The sequence below is a fragment of the Scyliorhinus canicula genome, chromosome 5 (assembly GCF_902713615.1).
Source record: "Scyliorhinus canicula chromosome 5, sScyCan1.1, whole genome shotgun sequence".
Classification (NCBI taxonomy): Eukaryota; Metazoa; Chordata; class Chondrichthyes; order Carcharhiniformes; family Scyliorhinidae; genus Scyliorhinus; species Scyliorhinus canicula.
The window spans coordinates 37309588-37337180 of record NC_052150.1 but is presented as its reverse complement, the minus strand read 5'-3'; the positions used below and the strand labels follow the sequence as shown (position 1 = coordinate 37337180).

Below are 27593 nucleotides of genomic sequence, written 5' to 3'. Positions count from 1 at the left end.
AGGGAAAATCAACATCTGGCATGTGGGATGCTTTCAAGTATAAGTTGATAGGGATTCAGGATCGGCACGTTCCTGTCAGGATGAAGGATAAGTATGGCAAGTTTTGGAACCTTGGATAACGAGAGATATTGTGAGCCTAGTCAAAAAGAAATGGAAGCATTTGTCAAGGCTGAGAGGTTGGGAACACACAAAGCAAGTGTGGAATACAAGGAAAGTAGAAAGAAATTTAAGGAAGGAGTCATGAGGGCGTAAAAGGGTCACGGAATGTCATTGGCCAGCAGGATATGGAAAATCCCAAGGCTTTTTAATACATATATAAAGAGCAAGAGAGTAGCCAGGGAGAGGGTTTGCCCATTCAAGGATAAGGGAGGGAATCTATGCATTGGAGCCACAGGAAATGGGCAAGATATTAAATGAGTACTTTGCGTATTCACCAAAGAGAAGGAATTGGTGGATGATGAGTCTGCGGGAGGGTATGTAGATAGTTTGGGTCATATTGAGATCAAAAAGGAGGTCTTGGGGGTCTTGAAAAACATTAAGGTAGACAAGTCTCCAGAGCCTTATGGGATATACCCTGGAATACTGAGAGAGAGGCAAGGGAGGAAATTGCTGGTGCCTTGAGAGAAATCTTTGTATCCTCACTGGCTATAGGGGAGGTCCCAGAGGGTTGGAGAATAGCCAATGTTGTTCCTTTATTTAAGAAGTGCATCAAGCTTAATCCAGGTAATTACAGGCCGGTGAGCCTTACGTCAGTGGTAGGGTAATTATTGGAGAGGATTCTTCACGACAAGATTTACTCCCACTTGGAAATAAGTAGACGTATTAGCGAGAAGCAACATGGTATTTGTGAAAGGGAGGTCGTGTCTCACTAACTTGATCGACATTTTCGAGGAAGTGATGAAGATGATTGATGAGGGTAGGGCAGTGGATGCGGTCTACATGGACTTCAGTAAGGCCTTAGACAAGGGCCCTCATGGAAGACTGGTGCAGAAGATGAAGTCACACGAGATCAGAGGTGAGCTGTCAAGATTGATACAGAACTGGGCTGGTCATAGAAGACAGAGAGTAGCAGTGGAAGGGTTCATTTCTGAATGTTTCCTCAGGGATTACTGATGGGATCTATTCTGTTTGTAATATATATATGATATATATATAATATATAAATGATTTGGAGGAAATTTTGATTAGTATGTTTGCGGACGACACAAAGGTTGGTGGAATTGTGAACAACGATGAGGACCGTTAGAGGATACAGCAGGATATAGATCGGTTGGAGACTTGGGTGGAGAGATGGCAGACGGCGTTTAATCCGAACAAATGTGAGGTAATGCATTTTGGAAGGTCTAATACAGATGGGAAATATACAGTAAATGGGAGAACCCTTAAGATAGGCAGAGGGATCTGGCTGTACAGATACACAGGTCACTGAAAGTGGAAACGCAGATGGAGAAGGTAGTCAAGAAGGCATACGGCATGCTTGCCATCATCGGCTGGGATATGGAGTTTAAAACTTGGCAAGCCATGTTGCAGCTTTATGGAACCTTAGTTAGGTCACACTTGGAATATAGTGTTCAATTCTGTTCGCCACACTACCAGAAGGACGTGGAGGCTTTGGAGAGTAGTCTTATGGTCTTATAGTGTACAAAAAAGATTTACCAGGATGTTGCCTGGTATGGAGGGCATTGGCTATGAGTAGATGATGGAAAAACTTGGTTTGTTATCACTGGAACGACAGAGGTTGAGGGCTGGCCTGATAGAAGTCTACAAGATTATGAGGGACATGAACAGAGTGGATAGTCAGAAGCTTTTTCCCAGGGTGAAGAGTCAATTACTGGGGGGCATAGGTTTAAGGTGCGAAGAGCAAGGTTTGAAGGAGATGTACGAGGCAAGTATTTTTTTCCCCCACAGAGAGTGGTGGGTGCCTTGAACCCGCTGCCGGGGCAGGTGGTAGAAGCAGATACAATAGTGACTTTTAAGGGGTGTCTTGACAAATACATGAATAGGATGGGAATACAGGGATATGGTCCCCGGAAGGGTCAGGGGTTTTAGTTCAGATAGGCAGCATGGTCGCTGCAGGCTTGGAGGGCTGAAGGGGCTGTTCCTGTGCTGTCATTTTCTTTGTTCTTTGATACCACTTGAAGTGCTGTGTGCACATTTAAGGAAGGATATACATGCATTGTGGGTCATGCTGCAAAGGTTCACCAGATTCGCCCCTGGAATGAGAGGGCTGTCCTATCATGAGAGACTGCGTCTAAATTCTCGGGAGTTTAGAAGAATGGGAAGTGATCTTACAGAAACATACAACTTTCCAAAGGGCTTTGCAGAGGTTGTTTACCCTGGCTGGGAATTCATAACATGTGGGCACAGTTTCAGGATAAGGGGTTGATCATTTAGGGTTGAGATGACGAGAAATAGGTCACTCAGAGTTACAATTCTTTGGAATTGTCTACCCCAGAAGGTTGTGGATCCTTCACCATTTCAGTTTAGATCTACTATCTTTTGGTTTCTCAGGGAATCAAAGAATATAGGAAATGGGCGGATAATGGAATTGAAAGCAGATCAGTGGTGATTATATTCAATGACGAAGCAGCCTGGAGGATTCATACGGTCTACTCCCCCTCTTATTAATGTTCTTAAAAGGTGTGAGTGAGGGCAGCACGGTGGCCTAGTGGTTAGCACAACCGCCTCACGGCGCTGAGGTCCCAGGTTCGATCCCGGCTCTGGGTCACTGTCCGTGTGGAGTTTGCATATTCTCCCCGTGTCTCCGTAGGTTTCGCCCCCACAACCCAAAAATGTGCAGAGTAGGTGGATTGGCCACACTAAATTGCCCCTTAATTGGAAAAAATAATTGGGTAATCTAAATTTATTTTTTTAAAAAGGTGTGAGTGAACCAGATGGGTTTTTATGATCTGTATCTGAATAGTTGCAATGCCATTTCAGAGATGGGAAGGTCAGAGTTAAGATTCTTTCCCCCCCCAGTCAAAATGTACTATTATGTTTAGCAACAATGTGGTCTTGCAAAATGACTGCTGTACATTTTTGTGAAATAGTTTGCTATTTAATGATTCCCAAATTCCAAATGCTCTCTTAGGTTTAATCATCATCACATAAGCTAATCTATAACTCTTTTCAATTCCATCCACATGGTGTGAAGAAATGGATGGGAGCACTGAATACAGCGGAGGTCATGGGCCCCGGGAACACTAGGGCTGTGGTGCTGAAAACTGGTGCTCCAGAATTAGTCATGCCTCTAGCTAAGCTATTCTAGTACAGCTATCACCCTGACATCTACCTGACAAAGTGCAAAATTGTCCAGGTATTCGCCACAAACCACACTACATTAGCTTATTCTCAATCAGGAGCAGAATGTTGGAAACTGTTACTGACAATGCTTCACATATTTGCTCACTAACGACCTGCTCCCTGTACCTGATTTTGCGTTCCTCCAGGACTATTGATCTCCAGGCCTTCGTACAATCTTGGTGCAAATATGGGCAAAAGAGCTGAATTCTCAAGGTGGGGCGAGAGTGACAGTCATAGAATCATAGAATTTACAGTGCTAAGGAGGCCATTCGGCTTATCGAGTCTGCACCGACCCTTGGAAAGAGCACCCTACTTAAGGCCACGCCTCCACCCTATTCCCGTAACCCCACCTAACCTTTTGGACACTAAGGGGCAATTTATCATGGCCAACCCACCTAACTTGCACATTTTTGGACTGTGGGAGGAAACTGGAGCACGGAGGAAACCCACGCACAAATGGGGGGAAAGTGCAAACTCCACAGTCACCCGAGGCCAGAATTGAACACAGGACCCTGGAGCTGTGAGGAAGCAGTGCTAACCACTGTGCCACCCCAGTCCGTAACAGCAAGGCAGCATAATGAACCCTTAAAATTGCAGTCAGCGAAATTAGTGGGACACTGTCCACTGGCTAGAATCCTACAAAGGAAGAGGTTGAACACAAGAATGATGCTGCTCAGTTTCTGGTCAGGATGTTGATAGAGGGATGCAGCAATGGTAATGCCACTGAATGTCAAGGGAAGATGGTTATCTTCTCTCTTGTTGGAGATGGCCTCACACCTAAGTGGCGTGAGTGTTACGTGCCACGTATCAGCCCAAGCCAGAATGTTGTCCAGGTCTTGCTTGGACACAGACTGCTTCAGTATCTGAGTTGTGAATGCAACCATCAGCTAACATCCCCACTCTGATGGAGGGATGGTCACCGATTGTCTTTGGCATGTGCAACAATCACCAAATCATGCATTAGTTTCCGCAGTGGCCAATTGGATCTCTCAGAGTCATCTGCTGAATTACATCAGGGGCAATCTTCAACGATGCGAGTCATTGATTGGGGCACACCACAGCTGCAGTCTGGGTTCCCTCCAAGGACCCATTTGTGCTGATTTGCTGCTGAAAGGCCTTGGCCAGTACAGAAAAGGTTGAGAGGTGCCCAATGTTGGCATGGCAGGTTGAAGCTGGGTAGGTGGGCTGTGGGATCTGTGATGAGAAAGTGGTTTTTGATGGTGACATGTTGGTTCCATAGGGTCTTTCTTGTTATATCTTGGCACGATGGTCTTAGCGATATGGGCTGGCATGATGGGAGGCAAGCAGCAAATGGACTTGCAAGGTCCTATGTCGCAGCAGGATTGGGTTGATGCAAACCTTCTCTAGGAGCTTTCTCATTGCAATCTCCCTCCTTGCCAGGGGACAGGATTTTGCACAGGACCAGGAGCCAAGGGAGTTTGGTTGATTGGAGGGTACCCATGATGCTACACTTTGTTGTGTTGAACTGGGTATCTACAAGACTGGTATTAGATGAGTTGTACCATATTGATGCACAGTACGTGGAGTCAAGTAGATGAAGCTTACTGAGGAGATTGCTTTACATTTTGACCTTTGTTGCTGTCTTGTTCAGGTGTATTTTGTATGTCTGCATTCGTTCAAGGGTAACACTAGGGCAGGCGGGATGTTATTTGTGGTTCAGTACCATGCCACTCAAGGAGATGTTATGTTCCCTCTTGGTGCTGGCATTGTGGAGGTGGAATATACTGCAAGCCGTTTTGTTGCTGCTGGGCAGGAGGCGTCGTGCCTTGCCATAGTTGGCCAGCTTTGCAACATTGTTGTTCAGTGTTACCTCTAGTTTAGAAGATTTGTGAGCCTGAGAGGTCATTGGATGAAGCAGCTGAAGATGGATGAGCCCTGGACACTATCTTGAGAACTCTTGCAGTGATGTCCTGGGACGGAGATGATTAACTTCGACCTTCCTTTGCGTTAGGTATGGTTTAAACTGGGATGGGGTTTCTCTCCTGATTCCAATCGACTCCAGTTTTGCAAGGACTCCTTGTGCCATACTTGGTCAAATGCTGCTTTGATGCCAAGGGAAGTTACTCTCACCTCGTCAGTTCAGCTCTTTTGTCCATGGTTGAGATCAGGAGTGAATGGCCCCAGCAGAGACCAAACTGATCATATGAGTAGGTTATTGCTGAATAAGTGCCGCTTGAAAGTGCTGTTGACAACACCTTCCTTGGTCCTGTTTTTTCTTGTGGACAAGACATACATGTGCAATTTCCACATTAGCCAGGTAGATGCTGTTAAGACAGGAAGTAGTGAATAGTCAACAAATGATTAAGTTAGTAATTAGAGGTTTATTGGTTAAGTGCATGAAATGGGGAAACAGGTGATGATCTGGGACTGATGTTTTGTGTGTCGGAATAAAGCTCTGTCTTGAAGAAATGAAGACTTGGCTTCTTTCCAACCAGCCACTGGAGTTTTACAATGGCAGCAGAGGATGGTTGTTGCTTGTAAATAAAAGACTGAAAACTAAGCATTTCTCCAGTCACAAGGTTACTTGGAGTTAACTTTAAGAGAAGGGTGGGTTGGAGTCACTTCAGAAAATGGATGAATCAAAATATGGAGTCTCAGGGTATGATTTCCCTCTGATGTTTTCGAAGATTGAACCTGATGAGCAATGGAAGAATGAAGTAATAATGTGGACATGATTTACTTCCTTGCTGAAGAAATAAAAAACAGGGGTTTGGTACGAAGGCAGAATAAGATGCAGCGCCATTTTGAAGTTGGTGTCTGAGCATTTGGACATGGATGAAGGTTTGAGGAAGTTATTAGATCAGTGTTTTTCAAACTTTTTTGCCTGGGACCCATTTTTACCAGCCAGCCAACCTTTGCGACCCATGCCAGCCGGCCTTCGCGGCCCATCTTTAATGTACCAAACACGAGCTTTCGGAGCACTGCTCCTTCCTCAGGTGAATGCTGTTGGGCTTTAACCTGGTGCTGTAAGACTTCTTACTGTGCTCAACCCAGTCCAACGCCGGCATCTCCACATCACATCTTTAATATGACGGGTGAGCCAGCTTGGTCCTCTCTATCTCACTCTCTTTGTGGTTCAATGTTACATTTCTCATAATTACTTCAGCTGATGATTTAAGATCTCACTGCATCCACTGAAAAAATCAAAAGGCTTGTCCTCGAACTCGCCATACATGCTGGATCTTTGAAGTTTCAAGAGTTTTAAACATTCATTTGCCAGTCCTTCTCTTCATATGTCACACATGAACTTTAAATCCTAATTTGCAGGGGCACAGTTAATAACCCATACCTCAAGTAATCATCTTTATGCTGCTTTGTTCCTCTTTTCACCTTCCTCTTCATAGATTGTTCACCAGAAACCCAGGAGTTCCCACCAGCAGTGCTGGCAGCTGCAAAACGGAGGAATCTCTCTCACCGCCCAGAACATGTGACCTCAGCGTATGGGGCGCGTGTTCTGCTCTCTGTTGCCGCTTCCAGTGGGAGGACTCTGTTGTTTGCTGAAAAAACTGGCCCTGGATGGTGCGTTGACGTCGGGAGGAGACGCTCCACCCCACTGGGCTCTCTGCCTGCGCACTGTTTGATCAAGCATGCATGCGCAGGATGGCCAGCAATCTTAAAAGTCTGTCACGGCCGGCATTTTTAAAAGCCAGTCATGGCCGTTTGGCGTTCTTCCCGTGATCAGGAACGCTGAGACCAATCACGTGCCACCCTCCCGAAACCTGCTCATGACTCACCCAGTCATTGGAAACGACTGCATTAGATTATATGGATAAAAACTAGCAAACAGTGACTTTAGTGATGATGAGGAGTGGTCAGATTTTGATTAATTTAGAAAGTTGGAGAACCGTTCGGGATTACAAAATGGAATTGACTGGACTAATAGGCAAGATTACAAAAATTCCATCTAGAGATTCCACAATCAATGCTGGCATTTAAGTTAAAGCAGAAAATGCTAGGAAAACTCAGCAGGTCTGGCAGCATCTGTGGAGAGAGAAAGAGAGTTAATGTTTCAAGATCGTATGATGCAGCTAAAGAGTCATAAGGATTCAAAACTCTGTTTCTCTCTCCACAGACGCTGCCAGACCTGCTAGGATTTTCCAGCATTTTCTGTTTTTATTTCCAACATTGTAGTATTTTGCTTTAATGCTGGCTTTTAAGTTATTACACTGTGCCAAAGTATTGAATATGGACAGACTTCAAGTTTTGCCAGAAGTTAAATTTGTGGAATTTGAGCACACTGCTGGAACAGATGTCAGAGGCCCTTAAAACGATTCCTCAGAAAACATTCTTTTCCAGCAGTGTCATAGCTCCAATTTACACAATGTGGACATCACTGTATCCCTGTAGCGAAACCTAACTTTTCTACGAAGGGAATTTTAAAAGTGCTATTAGCATCCGGGGATAGGAATTTGATGGACAAATAGCTAACTGTATTAAATTTGCATCGGCCGTTTGCCCATCTCTCTTCCCAAAGTTTAAACATTTTGCTAAGGGATGAAGCCTATACTAATCTTATAGAGGAGTTATGTGATAGATGTGATATATCCAAGAAGGACACTGTCACAGCCCTTAGAAAGTCTACCCTAAGAAAATGAATGCTGGCAAAATTCCTCACTGATATAGTGTGTGTTAAGGGGCAATTTAGCGTGGCCAATTCACCTACCCTGCACATCATTGCATTGTGGGGGCGATACCCATGCAGACGCGGGAGAACGTGCAAGCTCCACACGGACAGTGACCCGGGGCCGGGATCGAGCCGGGACCCTCGGTGCTGTGATGCAGCAGTGCTTCACAGCGCCAGGGACCTGGGTCCGATTCCCGGCTTGAGTCATTCTTCGTGCGGAGTCTGCACGTTCTCTCCGTGTCTGCGTTGGTTTCCTCCCACAAAGTCCCAAAAGACGTACTTGTTTGAACACACTGCACGTGCAAGAAGAGCAATCCTTAAATCTAAAGATTGAGAGAGAATTCTGCTAGCCTCAAGGTACAATGTATGGTCTTCGGAAACTATTTTCAATAGGGGAGGCTTGGTATACTATAAAAGAAAAGGACTAAATGAGTGGAGAGGCCCAGGAAAGGTTATTGATAAGGATGGAAAACAGTCATTTTACAGCATGGGAACCAGACTATTCGGGTACACATTAGGCTAGTTGACACAGTTGACAAACTTGGAGATCCTTAAAGGGTTATAGAAAGTCATGAGGAACCATGTACTTCTCAACACCATTGTTGTATAATTGGGAGGACCAGATTTGCTGCTGTTGACAGGATAGCTGAAGATGAACACAGTAATTTAGGTGAACAAAATGAGGTAATTTGCCCAGAGGACAACTGTCAAAACCTGGCACTAGAGTTCCATACTTGCCAGGAGGGGAGAGTCAATGGAAGGATGCAACTATTATAGGTAGAGCAAAGAAGGCCACCGGAAAATACAAAAGCTGGTTAAATGCACAAGATAAGGGACAGGGGGGTGAGGCCCATGGTTAGGAACAAGAAGTACCGAAAATGGTAGGCAAGAAAATGTAGTGTGCGTTCAGAGAGTGGGTCTGGGAGTGAATGTGCCCCTTTGTTCGAGATTATGAAATGTTGGAAGAAAATCTGTTAATAGGAGAGGGAGATCAAACAGTGACAGTTCAGAATGAGAGGCAGGATAGAGAACATAGTTTAACAAAGTCAAGGAATATGACACAGACCAGGAATGCTACAAGGAGCAGAAGCCCATATGATCGGGAAGTCTTTGTGGCGACAAATAAATTGTCGATAAGTTAATAAAAGGCTTCAAACAGCAAGAACAACACAACTGGAGAGGGGTTTGGGTGTACACAGAGGTGCCCGATATGAGACAGCCAGCCCAATTGCATAGATTGATATACACAGAAAGATGCTCCCTGATGGGACTTGAGACTAAAGCCAGATTAGAGGCTGGAGGCTTTGAAGAAAGATTGGGTGACCAAGATATAAAAGTAGATTCACCCACGGTAAGAAAAGTAATTTTGATGATAACCTTGACTCTGCCAGCAATAAATTCTTGGGAATGCAACGCAATTGATATTAAAGCTGGTTTGTTGCAAACAGACCAGCTTCAAAGGGAAGCTATTTTCCACTCTTCAAAGGGGATTCCTGATGTAGAAGAGCATACTGGACATTTAAGTGCATGCATGGTTTAAATGATGTCTCCAGAGTTCAAATTTCTCCAAAGTCAGTTTTACTAAATGTGGGCTGTCTCCAGTTGAAAACAGACCCAACAGTGTTTTATTGACACCATGGAGGGAAACTTTAAGGAACCTTCATGATGTGTGTAGATGTTTTTTTTTTGTGGGTTGGCAGTCGTGAATTTGAAAGGATTGCCATTAATGGGTTTGGAACAGAGTCCAAGATTGGAAGTCAGACATCTGGGGGTTTAAAAAATATATTGGATTGGAAATCGGACGGAATGGATTACATGTCACTTTACATCAGCAATCCCAGTTGGAGGATGGTAAATCCCAGAGCAATTAGTCAGGGGAGGGCCTCACAAAAAGATACAACAACCTCTGAAACTGTAAAGGAGGAACTCCGAAGTCAAAGTGGATAACTGAATTGGGTGGGCAGACAAACAAGGCCGGGTGTCAGCTTTGATATTTTATAATTGAAGACTATAATGAACAATCCTAAGGTTGAAGACGTGATTGAGGCAAAGACAACATTGAAAAAAATTTCAAACAAAGCATGTGTCGTGCATGTGGGTGAGGCTAGCAATAAGAAACTAATTGTTTTTAGTGACACTTCTAATACTAACCTCTGAGGTGGGTCATCAAACAAAGCAGGGTTTTGTAATATTTCTGATGGGAGGGGAAAAAAATAAAAGAGGTAAATGTTGCTCTTTGCATGGAAAATTAAAGATACAGAGAATAGTGAAGAGTACTTTGGCAGGAGAAACTCCAGTCCTTGTTGAGGTGGTAGTCATGGTACTCTTCATATCAAAGACATTGGAAGAAATCCTAAATAAAAAAAGGATTCTGGGACAACGCCTATTGAATATTACCCAGACAATGGGTAACTTCAGGACAACATGCATGTTACACAGTGTGTTAATGAAAAAATATTAAGAATAGATAATGCAAGTTTAAAATAAGCATTAGAGAACAAGGGGAACTCCAAAATGGGTTGACACTAGCCAGCAATCATCTGATTGTTTCACAAAATAAATTATTGGAAAGTTTCAACGGAGAACGTCTGTTGATGGAGCTATAAATACATTTTTAGAAAGGACATTTTTCTATCTGTTGCCTTTGTTTAAGGGGAATGGTGATGGTTGATTGTCTGAAATATAACTTTGATTACGTGATATAAAAAAATGGATTGCCTGGTTTGTTCCACTTAAGGATTACTTTAATTTTAAGAGGGAGGTCTGTTAGGATTGGCAATAGTTACTAATCAGCAAGTGATTAAGCTAATAATTAGAGCTTAATTGGTTAAGCACATCATTGGGTGCATATTAACGGAAAACTGAACCACAGCTTAAGTTTTTAAGTTTCCTTTGAGAATTAATTCTTAGTTGCAGTGCCCCTTTTAAGGGTTATGACCCCCCCCCCCCCCCCCCCACATCTATTTTAATTTGTCCTTTGTGTTGATTGGTTGTTTTGGTGTTATTCGGAGTATAAAGGGGAAACAGTTGATGTCAACCAAAGGCGCACACAGCCTTAAGCAAAACTCTGCTCGGATGGAATCCACATGGGCCCCAAGCCTCAAAAACCTTCCTCTGGGAGCTGGAACCGCACAATCTGAGCCACCGCGCAGGGGGTGGTGGTGGTGGTGGGTCTTCCTGCATGAGCTGCTGCAGTACACACTTCACCTCCATTCCTTTGTCCACTAATCGGGCATGCCTTGCCATGCTCTTTTGCCATCTGTTGTCAGAGGTCCCTGGTGTGGGGGTTCTCTACATGGGGTGAAGGATACTGCATGCAGCAGTCTCACACAACCATAGACTAAGGTGGTTCAAAGGCTCAAAAGATACCTACGTCTTTTGTGGCCTTGTGCAGTCAGTGGGCCATGTATCTAGTTGTATGGCGAGTGCCCCTTTTTGGAGTTTTAAAGGAGCTTTAAAAAATTTTTTGGATGCGCTTCAGCTCACGCTTCTATTCTTTGGGGGTGCGGGAAGGGTGGGGGCGCGGGGAGGGAGGGGGCAGCTCCTAATAAGCTGACTTCTGGGCCCCAATTTTGTGAATTTCATGTGGTTGAATTGTATAAAGGAGAAACAGCCAATGTCATAGGACACCTTAGAAGCAGTGGGGCTTGACCACAATGGCATACGTGGCCTCGAGGAAACTCGGGTGCAATGGGCTCCTGTCTGAACGGACCGGAACTATGCTCGAATTCCACATCGGCCCCAAGCCGGAAGCCTCCCTTGTGAGCCGGAGCCCCACCACTTGAAGCCGCCTCGAGGAAATACCCTCCGTGCCTGTTCACATGGTGTGGAGGGATTACTCTATAGGCTGCTGCTGCACACCCTTCACTTCCTTTCCTTTGCCTGCCACCCAGACACGTCTTGTCATGCCCTTTTGCCATCTGGCAATGGAGGACCCAGTGGGGGTGCTTTCTATGCAGGAGTCCTCCCCTTTCCATTGGGGATCTAGGGTGGAGGAAATTGCATGCAGCAGTCCCATACAACCATAGTTTGCATTGGTTCATGGACTCAATATGCTTGCACTTTAAGGCCTTGTAGAGTCAGTGGACACGTGGATGTTAGCTATTGTAGGCTAAACCTCCTCTTTAGTTATTTAAGGAGTCTTCTACTTCATTTCTGGTTGCACTTCAGTCCCATGCTCCTGACTTTTGGACACTGGGTACAGAAGGAGGCAGAGAGGGAGAAGGACCTCCTTTGTCAACCTGCTATTGGACCTGGCCAAACAGGCCTTCAACAGGTCCAGGCAGTGAGTGGTTGCGGAGGGGTCCTCCACCTGACTGTCCACCGCTCTTCCATGGCTATACTGGTGGCTGGGTAGCCCTGGAAAGGGAGCATGCAGTGTCCACCAGCACAGTGGAGGCCTTCCAAGATCGATGCAACATTTCCTTTGAGAGTTTTTTTTAAAATATAAATTTAGAGTACCCAATTTTTTTTTTCCAATTAAGGGGTAATTTAGCATGGCCAATCCACCTACCCTGCACATCTTTTGGTTTGTGAGGGTGGGATCCACGCAGACATGGGGAAAATGTGAAAACTCTACAGGACAGTGACCTGGGCTAGGATCGAACCTGGGACCTCGACACCATGAGGCAGCAATGCTAACCGCTGCGCCACCCTTTGAGAGTTTGTTCTTGGTTGCAGTATACCGTTAAGCATCTAGCCCCCATTTTAATTTCTTCTTTGAGTTTATTGGTTGTTTTTAGGTCTACAAAATTATGAGGAGGTCTACAAAATTATGAGGGGCATGGACAGAGTGGATAGTCAGAGACTTTTTCCCAGGGTAGAGGGGTCAATTACTCGGGGGCATAGGTTTAAGGTGCGAGGGGCAAGGTTCCGAGGAGATGTACGAGGCACGTTTTTTTTTTACACAGAGGGTAGTGGGTGCCTGGAACTCGCTGCCGGAGGAGGTGGTGGAAGCAGGGACGATAGTGACGTTTAAGGGGCATCTTGACAAATACATGAATCGGATGGGAATAGAGGGATACAGACCCCTGAAGTGTAGAAGCTTTTAGTTTAGACGGGCAGCATGGTCGGCGCAGGCTTGGAGGGCCGAAGGGCCTGTTCGTGTGCTGTATTTTTCTTTGTTCTTTTTTGTTTTACTCAGAGTTATTGGGGAAGCAGATGATGATCTGGGACTGGAGTTTTATGGGTGTTGGAATGAAGTTCTGACTGGACGAAGTGAAGACCTGGTTTCTTTCTTTCTTACCAACCAGCCATTGGAGTTTTACTGATGCTGTACTGGAACACCTTCGCTATGGGCGCACGGCTAGTTCTGGAAAATAAGTCTTTGGAACTGCTGCCAGAATGCTGTTAGGACCCATAGCCTTTGTAGTATCCAGTATCTTCATCTGTTTCTTCACGTGGAATGATTGGTTGAATGTGTGATGCTGGGGACCTCAGGAGGAGGCTGATTTGGATCCTCCACCCAGCACTTCTGTCTGAAGCTGGTCACAAACCCTTCAGCCTTGTCTTTTGCACTTGTCTGCTCGGCTCCCCCAATGTAATGGAGATATACCCATCATTCTTTCACCAACAACACTCACTGGGGTAAAGCAATCTTCCGTGCGAATTGTAAAAATTTCCTGGAGCAGTGCCAATTTTTGCCTTAATTAATTAAAAAATATTCAGCGAAATTGAGGTGTGGAGGTGAGGGAGAAAATATACTACTTCTGAGAATTCTGACACAGCAAAATGAACAGACATTCGTCAACGGCAGCCAATGGTAAGATCCTAGATCATGAAAGACATTTTGCATTCTAATTATACAAACATATGTTTGTTTTTTAAAAATAAATTTATAAATAACAAAAACAGGGGGGGCCACATAAAACTTCATCAGGTCTTGCGAGTTGTGCTTCACATTTGATTACTGTTCTGAAGAAGTCTCCCGGCGGATTGACTAGGTCAGACTGATGAAGGCCAACAGCCCAAAGTACAGATTATACCCCTAGAAAGTTGTCCAGCAACATGACTTCAGCTCTACAACAAGCTGCATGACTTCAGCTCTCTAACAGTGTAGAGAGACAGCACCTTAATACCTGGACCTGGGCTTCACCTCGACGATGCTGAATTTTAGCACTGGTTCCAAATAATTGGTAACTCACATTATAAAAAACAGTTTACCTTTACTTCTCACTGAGCTCTGAACTGGGCCCCATGGAATTGTTTAAATGTTGGTAAATGGCACCTGCATTAATCCAATATGCTTTTGCTATTACCGATAGGATTGTAAATATTGGTATGTTGCACAGTCCCGTGAATGGTGACACCCTGTTGGGCAGTAGTAACCCCAGCAGTGGCAGCACTTCACAAGGAGTCACTGGACAGACATGTTCAAAACTTAATCCCGCAGGTACAATCTGTCATGTGAAGTGACATTGGTCTGCAATTCATTTGACAACGTGTTTAAACCAAGATGTAGGCACACAATATTCCTCTCCCAGGAATCCCTTCGCTTCAGCTGAAGATTACCATAAGTCACTGGCACTCGGTCAGTCAAAACTCAGCACCATCTACGTTGCTTCCTCTGCATTTTTAATGGTAGACTTATGGTGGTGTTGTACATGCTTTGAACAGTGATGGTAAGATCAGAACTTCACGAAAAGCAACAGCAGTAGCAACTTTTACAAAGGGCCTTCATAATGCCATAATGAAAGAGGAAAGGAACCTATTGGCTCAGCAAGAACAGAAGTTCATCACATTAATAGGCACATGGCTCATTACATAGACTGGCACTAGACAAGCTTGCATCTTCATACCTCTCATCTGGAAAGGCTTATGAAATGTAGTCAAAGTAGAACTGAAACCCAGCTGTAGACAGATAGAGAAGCAGGGATCTTCACGTTTGAATCTTTTACCCAGTACCATATAAAAAATGTTATCAATGGAGTGTTTACTTTTGCAGTTAGTAATTCATAATGCCGCACTTTATAGAAAATGTTTACTGTTTCTACAAGGATTTATAGCTCAATGATTTTACAAAGCAAGTGGCATTGATTGGGTCAGCGACTGCTTCAACAATTTTAGTTAGTATGCTTTTGAGTCACGTGCAATCATCATTTGATCCTGGAATCTTGCATTAGGAACGCAAACTGGCGAGAGGGAAAAAAAAGTGCAACAAAAAAGGTGGGGTTTTTTTTTAGTGAGAAGAGAGGTCACCGAACTGGCCATTATCACATGCAACAGACGAAGCACTGCGCAGAGCGAGAGGCAACACAGATCAGAGAGGAAGCATAATTTGAAAGTGTGAGGGCTTGATTTCCAATCATGCAATGAGAGAATACACAAAATGACGGTCCAATTGGATTCTTACCAGGGCTTCATAATCTTCTGTAGTTTCTGATAACGTCTGCAAAAATTTAAAAACTTTCACATATTACACAGTTCTCCGCAAAGAAGTATCTTAAATAACTGGCACTAGAATGGCTTGAGCCTTCAACTTTCCCGGATCCCGGTTTCAGAAAAGATCAAGAGTTGATGTTACGTTTTAAACACAAAGTTTTGGGGGGGGGGGGTGATTAAGGGCAAAATTATTTCCATCCAACCGAGACAGAGGTAATATTTCCACTCGAACCAAACTCATATGAATTTAAACAGAGGCAGTTGTTGGGAGGGATACAATGGGTCTCCAAAATATACCAGCGAAAGGAACCGCAGATCTGAGCAGGCAATACAGCTGGAACGTGTGTAAACGTTGTTCATTGAATCACATCCCCACCCTACTCCCTCGTCCACAGAAAAGTTGGCTTTGGGGTGAAAATGGAGAAGACATAAAATATAAATCCAGAGAAGCAATTACGGTGCTCGAAATCCCATTCTACTCATCCACACAATATTGTGGACTCAAATCGTGAGTATAGGAGGTGGCCATTTATCCCATCATCCCTATGTCAGCCCTTTAGCAGAGCTATCCAAAGAAACAAAAACCCTCCTACTTTTCCCCATAGTCTTGCAATTTTTCCCCTTCAAATAACCTTTGGAATCTGCTCCCACCTTCCTTTCAGGTAATGCGCCACCACCAGTAGAAGCAGTACCTCCTTAGATACTCAGTCAAAAGCCTTTGCATGCTCTCCAGCACTATTGTCACCCTTGGCACACCTCATCAGGATAGTTACTGTCAGGTAACAACCTGGAACACATTTGACTGAGCTTTCTCACTTTTAGTTTAAAGACACATGGTAACTGCGCAGGGGGCAGGTTTTCTAAGAAACCATGGTGGTGGCAGAGCCTGGAGTGCAACTGGTAGGAAGCCAAAAACTGCAGAACACCTGGGGGACCAGACGTGAAACTGCAGCCGATATTTTCTCACTGCCCGCGATTAGCGTTTGGTGCACTAAGCTGTTCAAAGATTCCACATGCCCATGTCAACAGTTAAATATGCACTGACTTTACATGGAATTCCATCAAATTTACAGCACACAAACAGGCCATGAAGCCAAACAGGTCAATGTCAGTTTTTATGCTTCACACAAGCCTTCTCCCACACAATTTTATCTATGCTTTCGTCCTCATGTGTTTACCTAGCATTCTGTTAAAGGTATCTATGCAATTCATCTCAACTTTAAGTGGTAGCAATTTCCACATTCTCATATCCTAAAATCGTATCTACAGTCTTATCAATAACATTCCACTCACAAGGTTTTTAAGATAACCTAACAATTCAAACATTCATTACTCAAACTGAATATCTATATACATATGAATAATTACTGAAGGCTGACTATTCAGTTTTTTTTCCTCTGCCAAATCACCCCTACTTGTAATACATTCCTCCTCATTGATTCCATTAATAAATGCATCCACTTGCTGTAGTTCTTCATACTATGCAGAGCAGAAAGGTTGCAGGTCTGATCCTCCGTATGTGCCCAGTCATGACACTGGGGCGCAGTACCCCATGGCTACAGAGGGGAGACCGACGGCATGGTGGTGCAGTGGTTAGTTCTGCTGTCTGAAAGCAGCAGAGACCCAGGTTCAATTCCAGCCTCGGATGACTGTCTGTGTGGTGTTTGCACTTTCTCCCAGTGTCTGCATGGGTTTCCTCCGGGTGCTCTGGTTTTCTCCCACCATCCAAAGATCTGTGGATTAAGTAGATTAACCAGTATAGATTACCCCGTAGTGTCAAGGGATGTGCAGGTTAGGTTATGGGGCTGGGGGGGGGGAATAGGGTGGGATGGACGGGGCGTGGACATGGAAAGAGTGCCCTTTTGAAGGGCCGGTTGCAGACTCGATGGGCTGAATGGCCCCCTTCTGCACTGTAGGGATTCTAAGAAATTGATAGGGTTGCTCCCGGCTGAAAAGTGCTCCCAGTGTGAGGTGTTCAGGGGAGAATAGGAACTGGTTCCTATGGCTGAAGATACCATCAATGTTTGCTGTCTAAGGTTTACGTTTGGAAGATGAACATGTGGCATGAGCTGTCAGTAGTCATGATTCCAGGTCCATCATGAAACAATACATTCAGGGAGGGCAGGAGGGAAATAACTTCATGAAACCCAACAAATCTTGCACACCAGACCTTCTGAACTCAACAAGTAACCTCAGTTCCCTGGTCCTGTATCTACAGGATCATTGACTTTATTAATGATCAATCACTGAATGACCTCAAGTCTGGAAGCATCTGCTTCAAACCCTAGCTCAAATTGAAGACTGCATTCAGGCTCTGCCTTCGGAGTGAGCTGCTGAACATATCCTTGTTCTTGGGTACTGCATCGAGTAGAACGGAAGTGCAATGCTATAGGGAGAACTTGGCTAAGGCGGAGTAATTCTTCAGGATACTCGCCACCAGTTAACACACAGCAACCTTCCTGGAGGTTATCAGAAAACCATCATCACCAACCCGATCGGAATCAAGGATGCGTAATTCAATAGTTGACCATGACGAATATTGAAATCTATTCTTATTTACATTACATTTCAAACACAAGACAATAAAATATTTAATTACAAAATTATTTCAAACCAATTGGGAGAAGCCGTATTTCCACTCAAACATGATAGAATCTCAACCAGGGAAAACTGTTGGGGCAAGCAATCAAATATGCCTCAGGACCCTTAGACTAGTGGTTTTCTACTGGTGCCGCAGCACCGTGTCTCTGGTCCAATTGGTTTATGAGATTCCCAGCATGCAAAATTACACGGGAAAGGAGTCAGAGGAAAAGACACTTGGAAGAACTGGATTTTCCATCTCCCTTTATGTTTTTTAAAATAGGAAAGATGTATGCTATTAAGTCTGGGAGCGAGTTACAATTCGCCTAAGCGAATGGTTGTCTTTGTGATTGAAGCTATTCCTTTCCAACCCACGTGCGGTGCCAAGGACTTAAATCTGGGAGATTTCTCAATGATCTTTTTTTCCTGCAAATGGCTGTAAAACTCCCAACACAATGAGTCTGAGCCCGACTCCCAGGAAAAGGATTGACAGAGTCAGCTTCACCTGGGTAGAGTCCTGACATTCCCCGCATAGATGGCAAAGGAGGCTGCGTCCCCTGTTACAGATCTCAGGAGGAGATCTGCTGCACAGACAAATGGCTGTCAACTCATTTCTTAATACCTACTGCAGTGAATAATACCAGAAATAAAAAGTGGGATTGCATTTATAGTAAACAGATATGACCCCATTAATTCAGCCACTGTTTGTAATTAATAAATGAAATTGCAATCTTGTACGGTTTTAGCCATAAGGCATCCTGTTCCTCCAAATTCTAATGACAGATTATATTTAGTTTGTGGTGAGCAGGTTTTCTGGAAGTCACTTGCTGTTTTTTCCTGCTCAAAGGCCAGCATGGATTTTGGCAGTTTTCTTTTAATTAACAAGTGTAATTGAACAGTTCAGGTCAATTTCTGATCCATCAAAATCTTTTTCTTTCTCTCTCATTTTCGAATGCAACACCTTTTGTTGATTTAATTTGCAAGTCACGGTTTGTAATATTTCCTCTTTCTCCTCACCATGGCTTTGGTTAATTCAATTATTCTTAATTTAAGACGGGCATTTTAAAAAATGTATGTAAATAAATATAATTTGAGATTTCTTCATAGCTGTGGTAACGCCTTACCAAATTTTTCTTTTTGAGAGGCCTGAAGCGGCAAGCATCCGCACGGAACCTGACAAAAATGTAGCAGATGCCGATGTTCCATCTCCATGGAGGGGACACCAGGTGACCCCGTCCCTTCTATGTGATTGGCCACTGTCAGTTTGTTACATTGTTGCGGCATTGATGAGCAATCGATTCAGCTGAAAGTGGGTGTGCCGTGGAATTGTTTGTCTCATTGAAGTGTGTCGTGTTACTGAAAATGTTGCGAACCGTTTCCCAGACTATAAGGAGACAAAGCAACCTTGCCTTTTGCTCTTGGTGCTACCCTGCTGGTCAGGGCATGTATCTACACCTCAGGTCATGACCGGATTGAACATGCCACAATCTATCAATACTCAAAATTGAAAACTGTCCAAATTTATAGTTATTAATATGTTATTGGTTCACTTGTCTCCAATGATCACAGGCCGATTGAGGTGTGATTTTCTTTTTAACAACTAGACCTGCAGTTTCTGCTCCAGCTGGATCATAGAAATTACAACTTGCAGGGAGGCTGTTCAGCCCATCTCCTCAACTGGAGTGGTCAGCTGTAATCCTAACACACTGCTTTTATGAACTCTCAGGACATTGAACAATGAGTCAGATGTTATCACTCCAGAGTGAAATGACTGATCACTACTTCCATACTACAAATCAGAAACCATAACACAGTCTCCCTTTTCTTTTTGTTCAACTGGTTCCTGTTACGCTTTCTGATAAACAGTGCAATCGTATGCTAAGGTGCAAATGACTCATTTCACCAACATGTATTTGTATGGGTTTGGGAAGATCTGGACAGGGGCTAAGTGCCAAACGAACATGTGAATTCGGAGGCGTAGGCCAGTCAGCATCTCCAGCCTGTTTCACCATTTGATAAGGTGATGTCTGATCTGATTGTGGTCTCTACTTTCCCGTCTACCCGCTATATCCTTTGGCTCCCTTGTCAGTCAAGAATCTATCGAACTCAGCCAAAAGAATATTCTATGATCCTGAATCCACCGCCGTGACGCACGGGGCCGCGCTCCTAGCCCCACCCGGGGGGGGAGAATCGGCCCCGGAAGTGGGCGTGAAGGCTGCCGTGGGCCACGGCCTGTCCCACGGCCTGTCCCACGGCAGCCTTTACGATTCTCCGCATTTGCGGAGAATCTCGCTCTAAGTCCCAACGCCGGAGTGAAACCCGGAGTGTTTCACTCCGGCGTCAGTGGGCGCTCTCCGCCCCCTATTTTTCCACCCCCGGGGGGGCTAGGAGAGGCGCCGCGCATTTACGCGCGCCGGGCCTTGGCGTTGAGTAAAAGCGGCGCTGCGTAAATTATGTGGCCGGCGCCACGTAAATGACCCAACCGGCGCATGCGCAGTTGCCGTCCTCCCTGCAGCCACCCCGCAAGAAGATGTCGGATGGATCTTGTGGGGTGGCGGAGGAAAGGAGGCCCTCCTTCAGAGACGCCGGCCCGCCGATCAGTGGGCACCAATCACGGGCCCCCCCAGGTGCAAGAACCCCCCTCCCACAGGCCGCCCCCCCACCCCCCCCACAGCGTTCCCGCGCTGTTCCCGCCGGCACCGACCAGGTGTGGACGGCGCCGGCAGGAACCTGTCGTGCTGGGCAGGCCTCTCGGCCCATTCGGGCCAGAGAATCGCTGCTCGCCCGTTAAAAACGGCAAGCAGCGATTCTCCCAGTGGTCAGCTGTGAATCTCGCCGCGCCGGTTTTGGGGGGGGGGGGGGGGGGAGGGGGGGGAATCGCGTGCGGGTGCCAGGGCGGCGTGGTAGGACTTGCTCGGCGCCCCGGCGATTCTCCCACCTGGCGTGGGGGGGGGAATTCCTCCCCTGGTCTCACAAACACCTTGTACAACTGCAGTAAAACCTCCCTAATTTGATATTACATTCCACTTGCAATAAATGTCAACCTTCCACTTGCGTTCCCAATCACTTGCTGTACCTGCATACTGATGTTATGTGATTCATGTAACCAGGACACCCAGATTCCTCTGCACTTTTCTTTTTTCCTGCCATAGTGGACGAGTTCACATTTTCCCATATTGCACTTCACCTGCCAAATCTTTGTCCGTTCAATTAACCTATCTATAACCCTTTGCAGACTCCTTATTTTATATCCTCTTCACAACTTAAGTTCCGACCTATTTTTGTGTTGCCAGCAAATATAGCAATCATTTTGAGTCTTTTATTAGAGGACAGAATAGTCGACTAAATCGAGTCGGAAAATATCATTCGCTGGTTGCCTATCATTTCCCTCAACACACGGGGGGGGGGGGGGGGGGGGGGGGGGGGGGGGGGGTCCTTATTAAGGGCCACAAGTACTAAAATGGGGTGGAATGGGCCTCCATGATTTAACTTATTTAACTTAACTTATTTGCCTCATGAGGATAGTCGTTCGCTGCATACTTCAATTTTGAAAACCCCTGCAACCTTTCTATAGCTGCAACTGTTAACTTTGGCACAGCACATCTCAACTTGTGCAGATTATCCATCTGTTAGACTGTTAACAAATTCCTTTATTCGTCCCACCGTTAAGAAAATTACCAAAAGAGAACAAATCTATGACGACACAAGAGCATTTAAAATACGAGGATGGGACTTGAAAGCTACAACTAAAATTAACCTTAACCACCTTCACCACCATCCCCAAACACAAATGGTTCTACTTCTGCCTGAGTCAGACAAAAGGGAAGGAAACTGGCGTCACTTCTCCCTCTAAGCAAAGTGCAGTCATGAGGAAGTTGCTGCAAGTCATGTGATCTCATTTTCCCTTGCAACTGGATGCTCCCTTTGCATTTGAGGCCCCAGAGTAGGACAACTAGTCCGAAAAACAAACAGTGATTTATTTGTATTTCCTTCAGTTTAGATTACTGTGCTCATTGTTCATACTGTGCATGGTCTCTGCGACACTGGGACGATCAAATGCAAACTGGATGCCCGCTTTGAGGGGCAATTCAGTCTGTAAGCATGACCCGTTGCTATTTCAGTTCGCTACCTTGCCCCCACCCTGGCCTTTTCGCCTGCAGCAGTGTTTCAATGAAGTTCAATACAAGCTTTAGGAAATACATCTCATTTTCTGAACGGGCAATTCAGCGGGAGTTTGGGAATTTTGGATCATTGCTCTGCCTCCAATTTGTTTCTTTTTATTTTGCTGGCTCTCTTTTTCACCTTTCTTTCTTTATTCCCTCACGTTGCATTCAGGACAGCTGCTACCCCAGCATTCACACCTCTTCCAGGCACACCCTTTTGTCTCTTCACGTCATTGGGGCTCTTTTGGCTTTTCTGCCATGACACCTAATGTCACTGAATCTCTCTTGCCCTTATCCCTCCACCCTATCACAGGCCATCCCCATTTTCTTCTCCCTCCTCCCCTTCACTTACACTAAAACACATTACATATTCATCTTTCTTCAGGTCTGATGGAAGAGCCATCGTTCACTTGAAACATTAACTCTGTTAATGTCCACAGATACTACCTGGCAGCTGAGTATTTCCAGCATTTATGTTTTTTATTTCAGATTTCCAGCAACTGCAGTAGTTTGGTTTTTGTCGAATAATTTGAGATGGAACAGTGGCACAGTGGTTAGCACTGCTGCCTCACAGTGCCAGGGACCCGGATTTAATTCCGACCTTGGGTGAGTGTTAGAATCATAGATTCCCTACAGTGCAGGAGGAGGTCATTCAGCTCATTGAATCTGCACCGATCCTTGAGCGCCCTACTCTAGGCCCACGCCGCCACCCTCTTCCCGCAACCCCACATAACCTTTGAACACAAAGGGGTAATTTTAACAGGGCCAACCCACCTAACCTGCACATCTTTGGAATGTGGGATGAAACCGGAGCACCCGGAGGAAACCCACGCAGACACGGGGAGAATGTGCAAACTCCACAGAGGGTGGCCCAAGGCTGGAATTAAACCCAGGTCCCTGGTTCTGTAAGGCAGCAGTGCTAACCACTGTGCTATCATGATGCCCACGATACAGTATTCGGTCTAGTTTGAGGGCTATGGTGACGGCAGCGTTGCCAATGACTCCGAGTAGGTATTCAAGGAGCCCGGTGGTGCAGTCCACAGTGAAGATATGGAATCAGTTGAGGGGGCATTTTTAGGGTGGAAGGGATGTCGGTGCTAACGCCGCTGTGTGAGAATCATGAGTTTCAGCCAGGCCAGATGGATAGTGTATACAGGAGGTGGAGGCGGAGGGAAGTGGGGCTGGTCAAGGTTAGGGATCTGTATTTGGGTAGTGTGCTCTTTCGGAGGGTCGATGCAGACTTGATGGGCCGAATGGCTTCCTTCTGCAACGGAGGGATTCGAATTAGTTATTCACTGCTCATTGTTGGGTTAGAGATCAGCACACAGCAATTCTGGCCAGATAGGAGAATAGCTGAACAAAGGGGGATCGCAATAAGTGACGCACCTTCTGTAACAGTGGGACACAGCACCCGAGTGCTACACACTGTTCCTTCACATTAAAAAACTGCTACAAGGTATCCACCCAGCCACCAATATCTTCCAAATAAACCTGAAATAGTCCCATTTTATTTAGTGAGCTGGGCAGAAACCCATTAGAATGTGCAAGTTTGTATATCTGTTACACAAGATCAAATCTATACTTTTATTTGAATTACTTAATATCCTTCTCTTCCACAATTACCCCAGCCCCTCCAAAATCACAAAAACGCCGAGCTGAGCACATAAGAACTCTCTTGAAGATTCAGACACCCAAACCTCCCAAAATTTAGCTTCCTCTGTGGACAAAATGCATTGCAATCTCATCAAAGACATCCATCCGTCCTTGAAGAACAGACCAAAGTAGGAGTCACACGAGTGCACCAACATGTTACAGTACGATAACCAATCTGTACGTAGCTCAGTACATGCACCTTCGCACCCAGGTTAACCAGCCAAGCACCAAACCCAGTTGAGGTGGGTTATCACTTTCTCCATTTCAAATCCTGACACTGCTCCCGATTCCCACCCCCAATACAAGTCCTGAAACATCCCACCCTCACCTCGGTTTATGTCGTGAGGCGAAGAGAAAGTTTAATCAGAGGACAAGACTGAGAAGCTGAACATGTTATCACTGATGACGATGGCGCCATGATGCCAGATCACCTGCAGCAAACAATCTCTTAACCAGGAGGTACCGATCAAAGAGGAAAAAGGGCATCTTTAAAATCTTTCAAACGTTTAGTACATTTTCACCACCCCTCCAAATGCAAGTAGCTAATGCAAGTAGCTACACATTCAGTGAACAGGACTGCAGAACTCAAATAAATTCCAAAGCGCTGCTTCCTTGTGGTACGATGGCAAGACTTTCTATTTCGCTCCTGAAACAGAGGTAGAACTATCTCCCAAATACACACACACTTGACACTCACAAGAAACATGTGACCATATGAATTAGCAGCAGGAAGAGGCCATTCGGCCCCTCAAGCCTGTTCCACCATTCAATAAGACCATGGCTGATCTGTTTGCGTTGAGTTCCACTCTTCCATCTATCCCCGATACCCACTGATTCCCTTGCCTGACAAGAATCTATCTACCTCTGCCTTTAAAAAAAATGTATTCACCCCACCCCCATCTAAGGCAAAGAGTTCCAAAGTCTCACAACCCTCAGAGAGAAAAACCCTCTTCATCTCTGTCCTCAAAGGGCGGTCACTAATTTAAAACACCCATCAATATAGCCCTTCCATTGCCTGAGCTTTTACTTTTTGTAAAATGTATTTTATTACAAACATGTATCAAAACAGGTTGCAGCGAATAAACAGCCCAGGAAACATGCTTCCCAGCAATCAACTATACAGTCTGTACAGATTTTTCACCTTATTCACCCCCGTTCCCCTCGACGAACAGCCCCTCAAACATGGTCACAAACATCCCCCACCTTTCTTCAAACCCCGCTGAAGAACCCCTTAACTCATACTTTATCTTCTCTAATCGCAGGAAGTCGTACAGACCAAGCCGCTACCACCGGTGGCGATGCCGACCACCACTCCAGCAAAATTCGCCACCATGCAATCAGAGGGGCGAAGGCCAAGACATCGGCCTTCCTCCTCTCTAGGAGCTCCGGCTTCTCGGAGACCCCAAATATCGCCACCAGAGAATCTGGGTCCATCTCCTCCTCCACTATCCTGGCTAAGACTGCAAACACTCCTGCCCAGAATCTTCTCCATTTTTTGCAACCCCAAAACATGTTCGCTGACCCCGCCCACACCTTTCACACTCATCTGCTATCGCCTGGAAGAACCCACTCATTCTCGCCCAAGTCATTTGCACCCTGTGCACCACCTTAAACGTATCAGGCTCATCACCATATTCAACAGCCGTCTTATATTACTCGCGAGTTGCCTGCCCTTCAGGAAGCCTGTTTGATCTTCTACCACCACCCCAGGGACACACTCCTCCATCCTCCCCGCCAACAACTTAGCCAATACTTTCACACCGGTGTTCAATAGTGATCATAGACCATAGATTTTACAGTGCAGAAGGAGGCCATTTGGCCCATCGAGTCTGCAATGGCCCTTGGAAAGGGCACGCTGCTTAAGCCCACACCCTATCCCCGTAACCCAATAACCCCACCTAACCTTTTTGGACACTAAGGACAATTTAGCATGGGCAATCCACCTAACCTGCACATCTTTGAACTGTGGGAGGAAACCGGAGCACCCAGAAGAAACCCACGCAGACAGGGGGAGAACGTGCAGACTCCGCACAGACAGTGACCCAAGCCAGGAATCGAACCTGGGACCTGGAGCTGTACCACTATGCTATCGTGCTGTCCTATATGGGACTATACGACCCACATTCCACCGGGTCCTTCAGAATTAGTGTAATTACTGCCTGCTTCATCGTCTCCGGAAACTCCCCCTTCTCCAGTGCTTCATTAAATGCCCCCAACAGATAAAGGTGCAAATTCCTTATAGAATTCCGCCGGGTACCCATCCAGCCCAGGGGTCTTCCCCGATTTCATACCACTATCCAGCACCTCCCTCAGTCCCAGGGGCTCCTCCAATGCCTGTCTCTTTGCTTCCTCCACCTGGGGAAATTGCAGCTTGTCCAGAAACCGCCCCATGTCCCCCTTCTCTCCTTCCGGGTGCGCCTCAAAGTCCCTGATAGTACTCCCTAAATGCCTCATTTATCTTCCCTGACACCACATGCCCAGCCCCAGTCCGTATCTTCAATATTTCCTTGGACGCAGCCTGCCTCCCCAGCTGGTGCGCCTGCATGTGGCTCGCCTTCTCCCCATACTCGTATTGCACCCCCCTTGCCCTACGCAGTTGCCCTACCGCCCTCCCTGTTGTCAGCCTGTCAAGCGGTCCCTGCAACTTTTTCCTCCTGCACGGTGGGCACCTCGAATATTCCCTGTCCATCTCCACTATCTCACTCACTAAACGGTCATGTTCCTCCCTCCTTTCCCTATCCGCACGGGTCTTAAACAAAATAATTTCCCCCCTGGACCACTGCCTTCAGTGCTTCCAAAATGTCCACCAACATCTCCCCATTCTGATTCAACTCCACGTACTCGTTAATCGCCGCCCACACCTTATCACAAAAACCTCCATCCGCCAACAACCCCGAGTCAAACCTCCACCCCGGCCTCTGCTCTCGTCCTGATCTAAACCAAACCTCCAGCCAGTGGGGCGCACGGTCCAAGAGGCCTAAGCTTTTACTGGTGAATCAGCAGCCACCAAAGTCAGCACCATTCTAAGCTAACCTCTCACCTCTAATCTCGTGAACCAGCAATTCATTTACAAACTTCCAAGCCAAAAAGGAACTGCTGGCAATATCTTTACTGTTGTTCACTGTTTAGGGTCCAATAATAAAGGTGCAAATCTTCCAATAGCATCAGAACAGTTCCAGCTGAAGCTAATAACAGGAAAAAGTACATCCTTACCTGCCAGCATTGTTTATGTAAGGCCAGGCTTTCGATTCAGCTGCTCCCTGAAGCTGCCATCACAGAAAACCAGGGAAGCCTCAGCAGAGCGCGGGAGGGGCCTTTTTAAAAAAAAAACTGCACTAGCTGCCACAATCTGGGATGTAAGAGTTTAAATGTCCCAAAGCTTGTGTTACATTTGGCATTTCTAGCTGTGCTTCACAACAGAAAATGTGATTTTCAGTATCTACAATTATTAAATATCCAATGGCCAAGCATTTCTACTTCAAATTACTTGCAAATCTTAAAATGAACGCATTGAGACGGAGAGAACAGCTCATTGGTTTGAGATTGTCTGGAACCACCAACCTGAAAAACCGCACAGCCTCACCTCACTGGCAGTGTAAATCTCCCCACACCCCCAGTAATATCCACCCCCTTCCCTCACCCCTATAGTGTTCGGCTGTCTCCCTTATCGCACCCCTTTTCACCCCTACAGTGATCTCCTGTCTCCCTTACCCACCACGAATTTGAGTTGGGAGAAAGGGTATGGGAGGGTGTAGGCCATGTTCAGGCGGGTGATCAGTACTGTCCAAGGTGAGCAACAGGGTGAGCACTAGGCGTGGGGTAAGTGCGAGGGGGTGGTGATAAGCACTGTGTCCGGGTTGGGGGGGGGG

The 27593-nt window shown here is 45.7% G+C and overlaps 1 protein-coding gene across 3 annotated transcripts in view; it reads right to left on the bottom strand.

Moving 5' to 3' along the window:
- Positions 1-27593, bottom strand: part of elmo1 (engulfment and cell motility 1 (ced-12 homolog, C. elegans)) — a 330714-nt gene that overhangs the window by 203689 nt on the left and 99432 nt on the right. For 2 of the 3 annotated variants that reach the window (XM_038796915.1, XM_038796914.1), the window contains exon 7: positions 15300-15335. The exons of the other annotated variant lie outside the window; for it this stretch is intronic. In XM_038796915.1, the coding sequence (XP_038652843.1) occupies positions 15300-15335 (36 nt within the window). The remainder of the gene's footprint in view (positions 1-15299; positions 15336-27593) is intronic. 3 annotated transcript variants of the gene reach the window in all.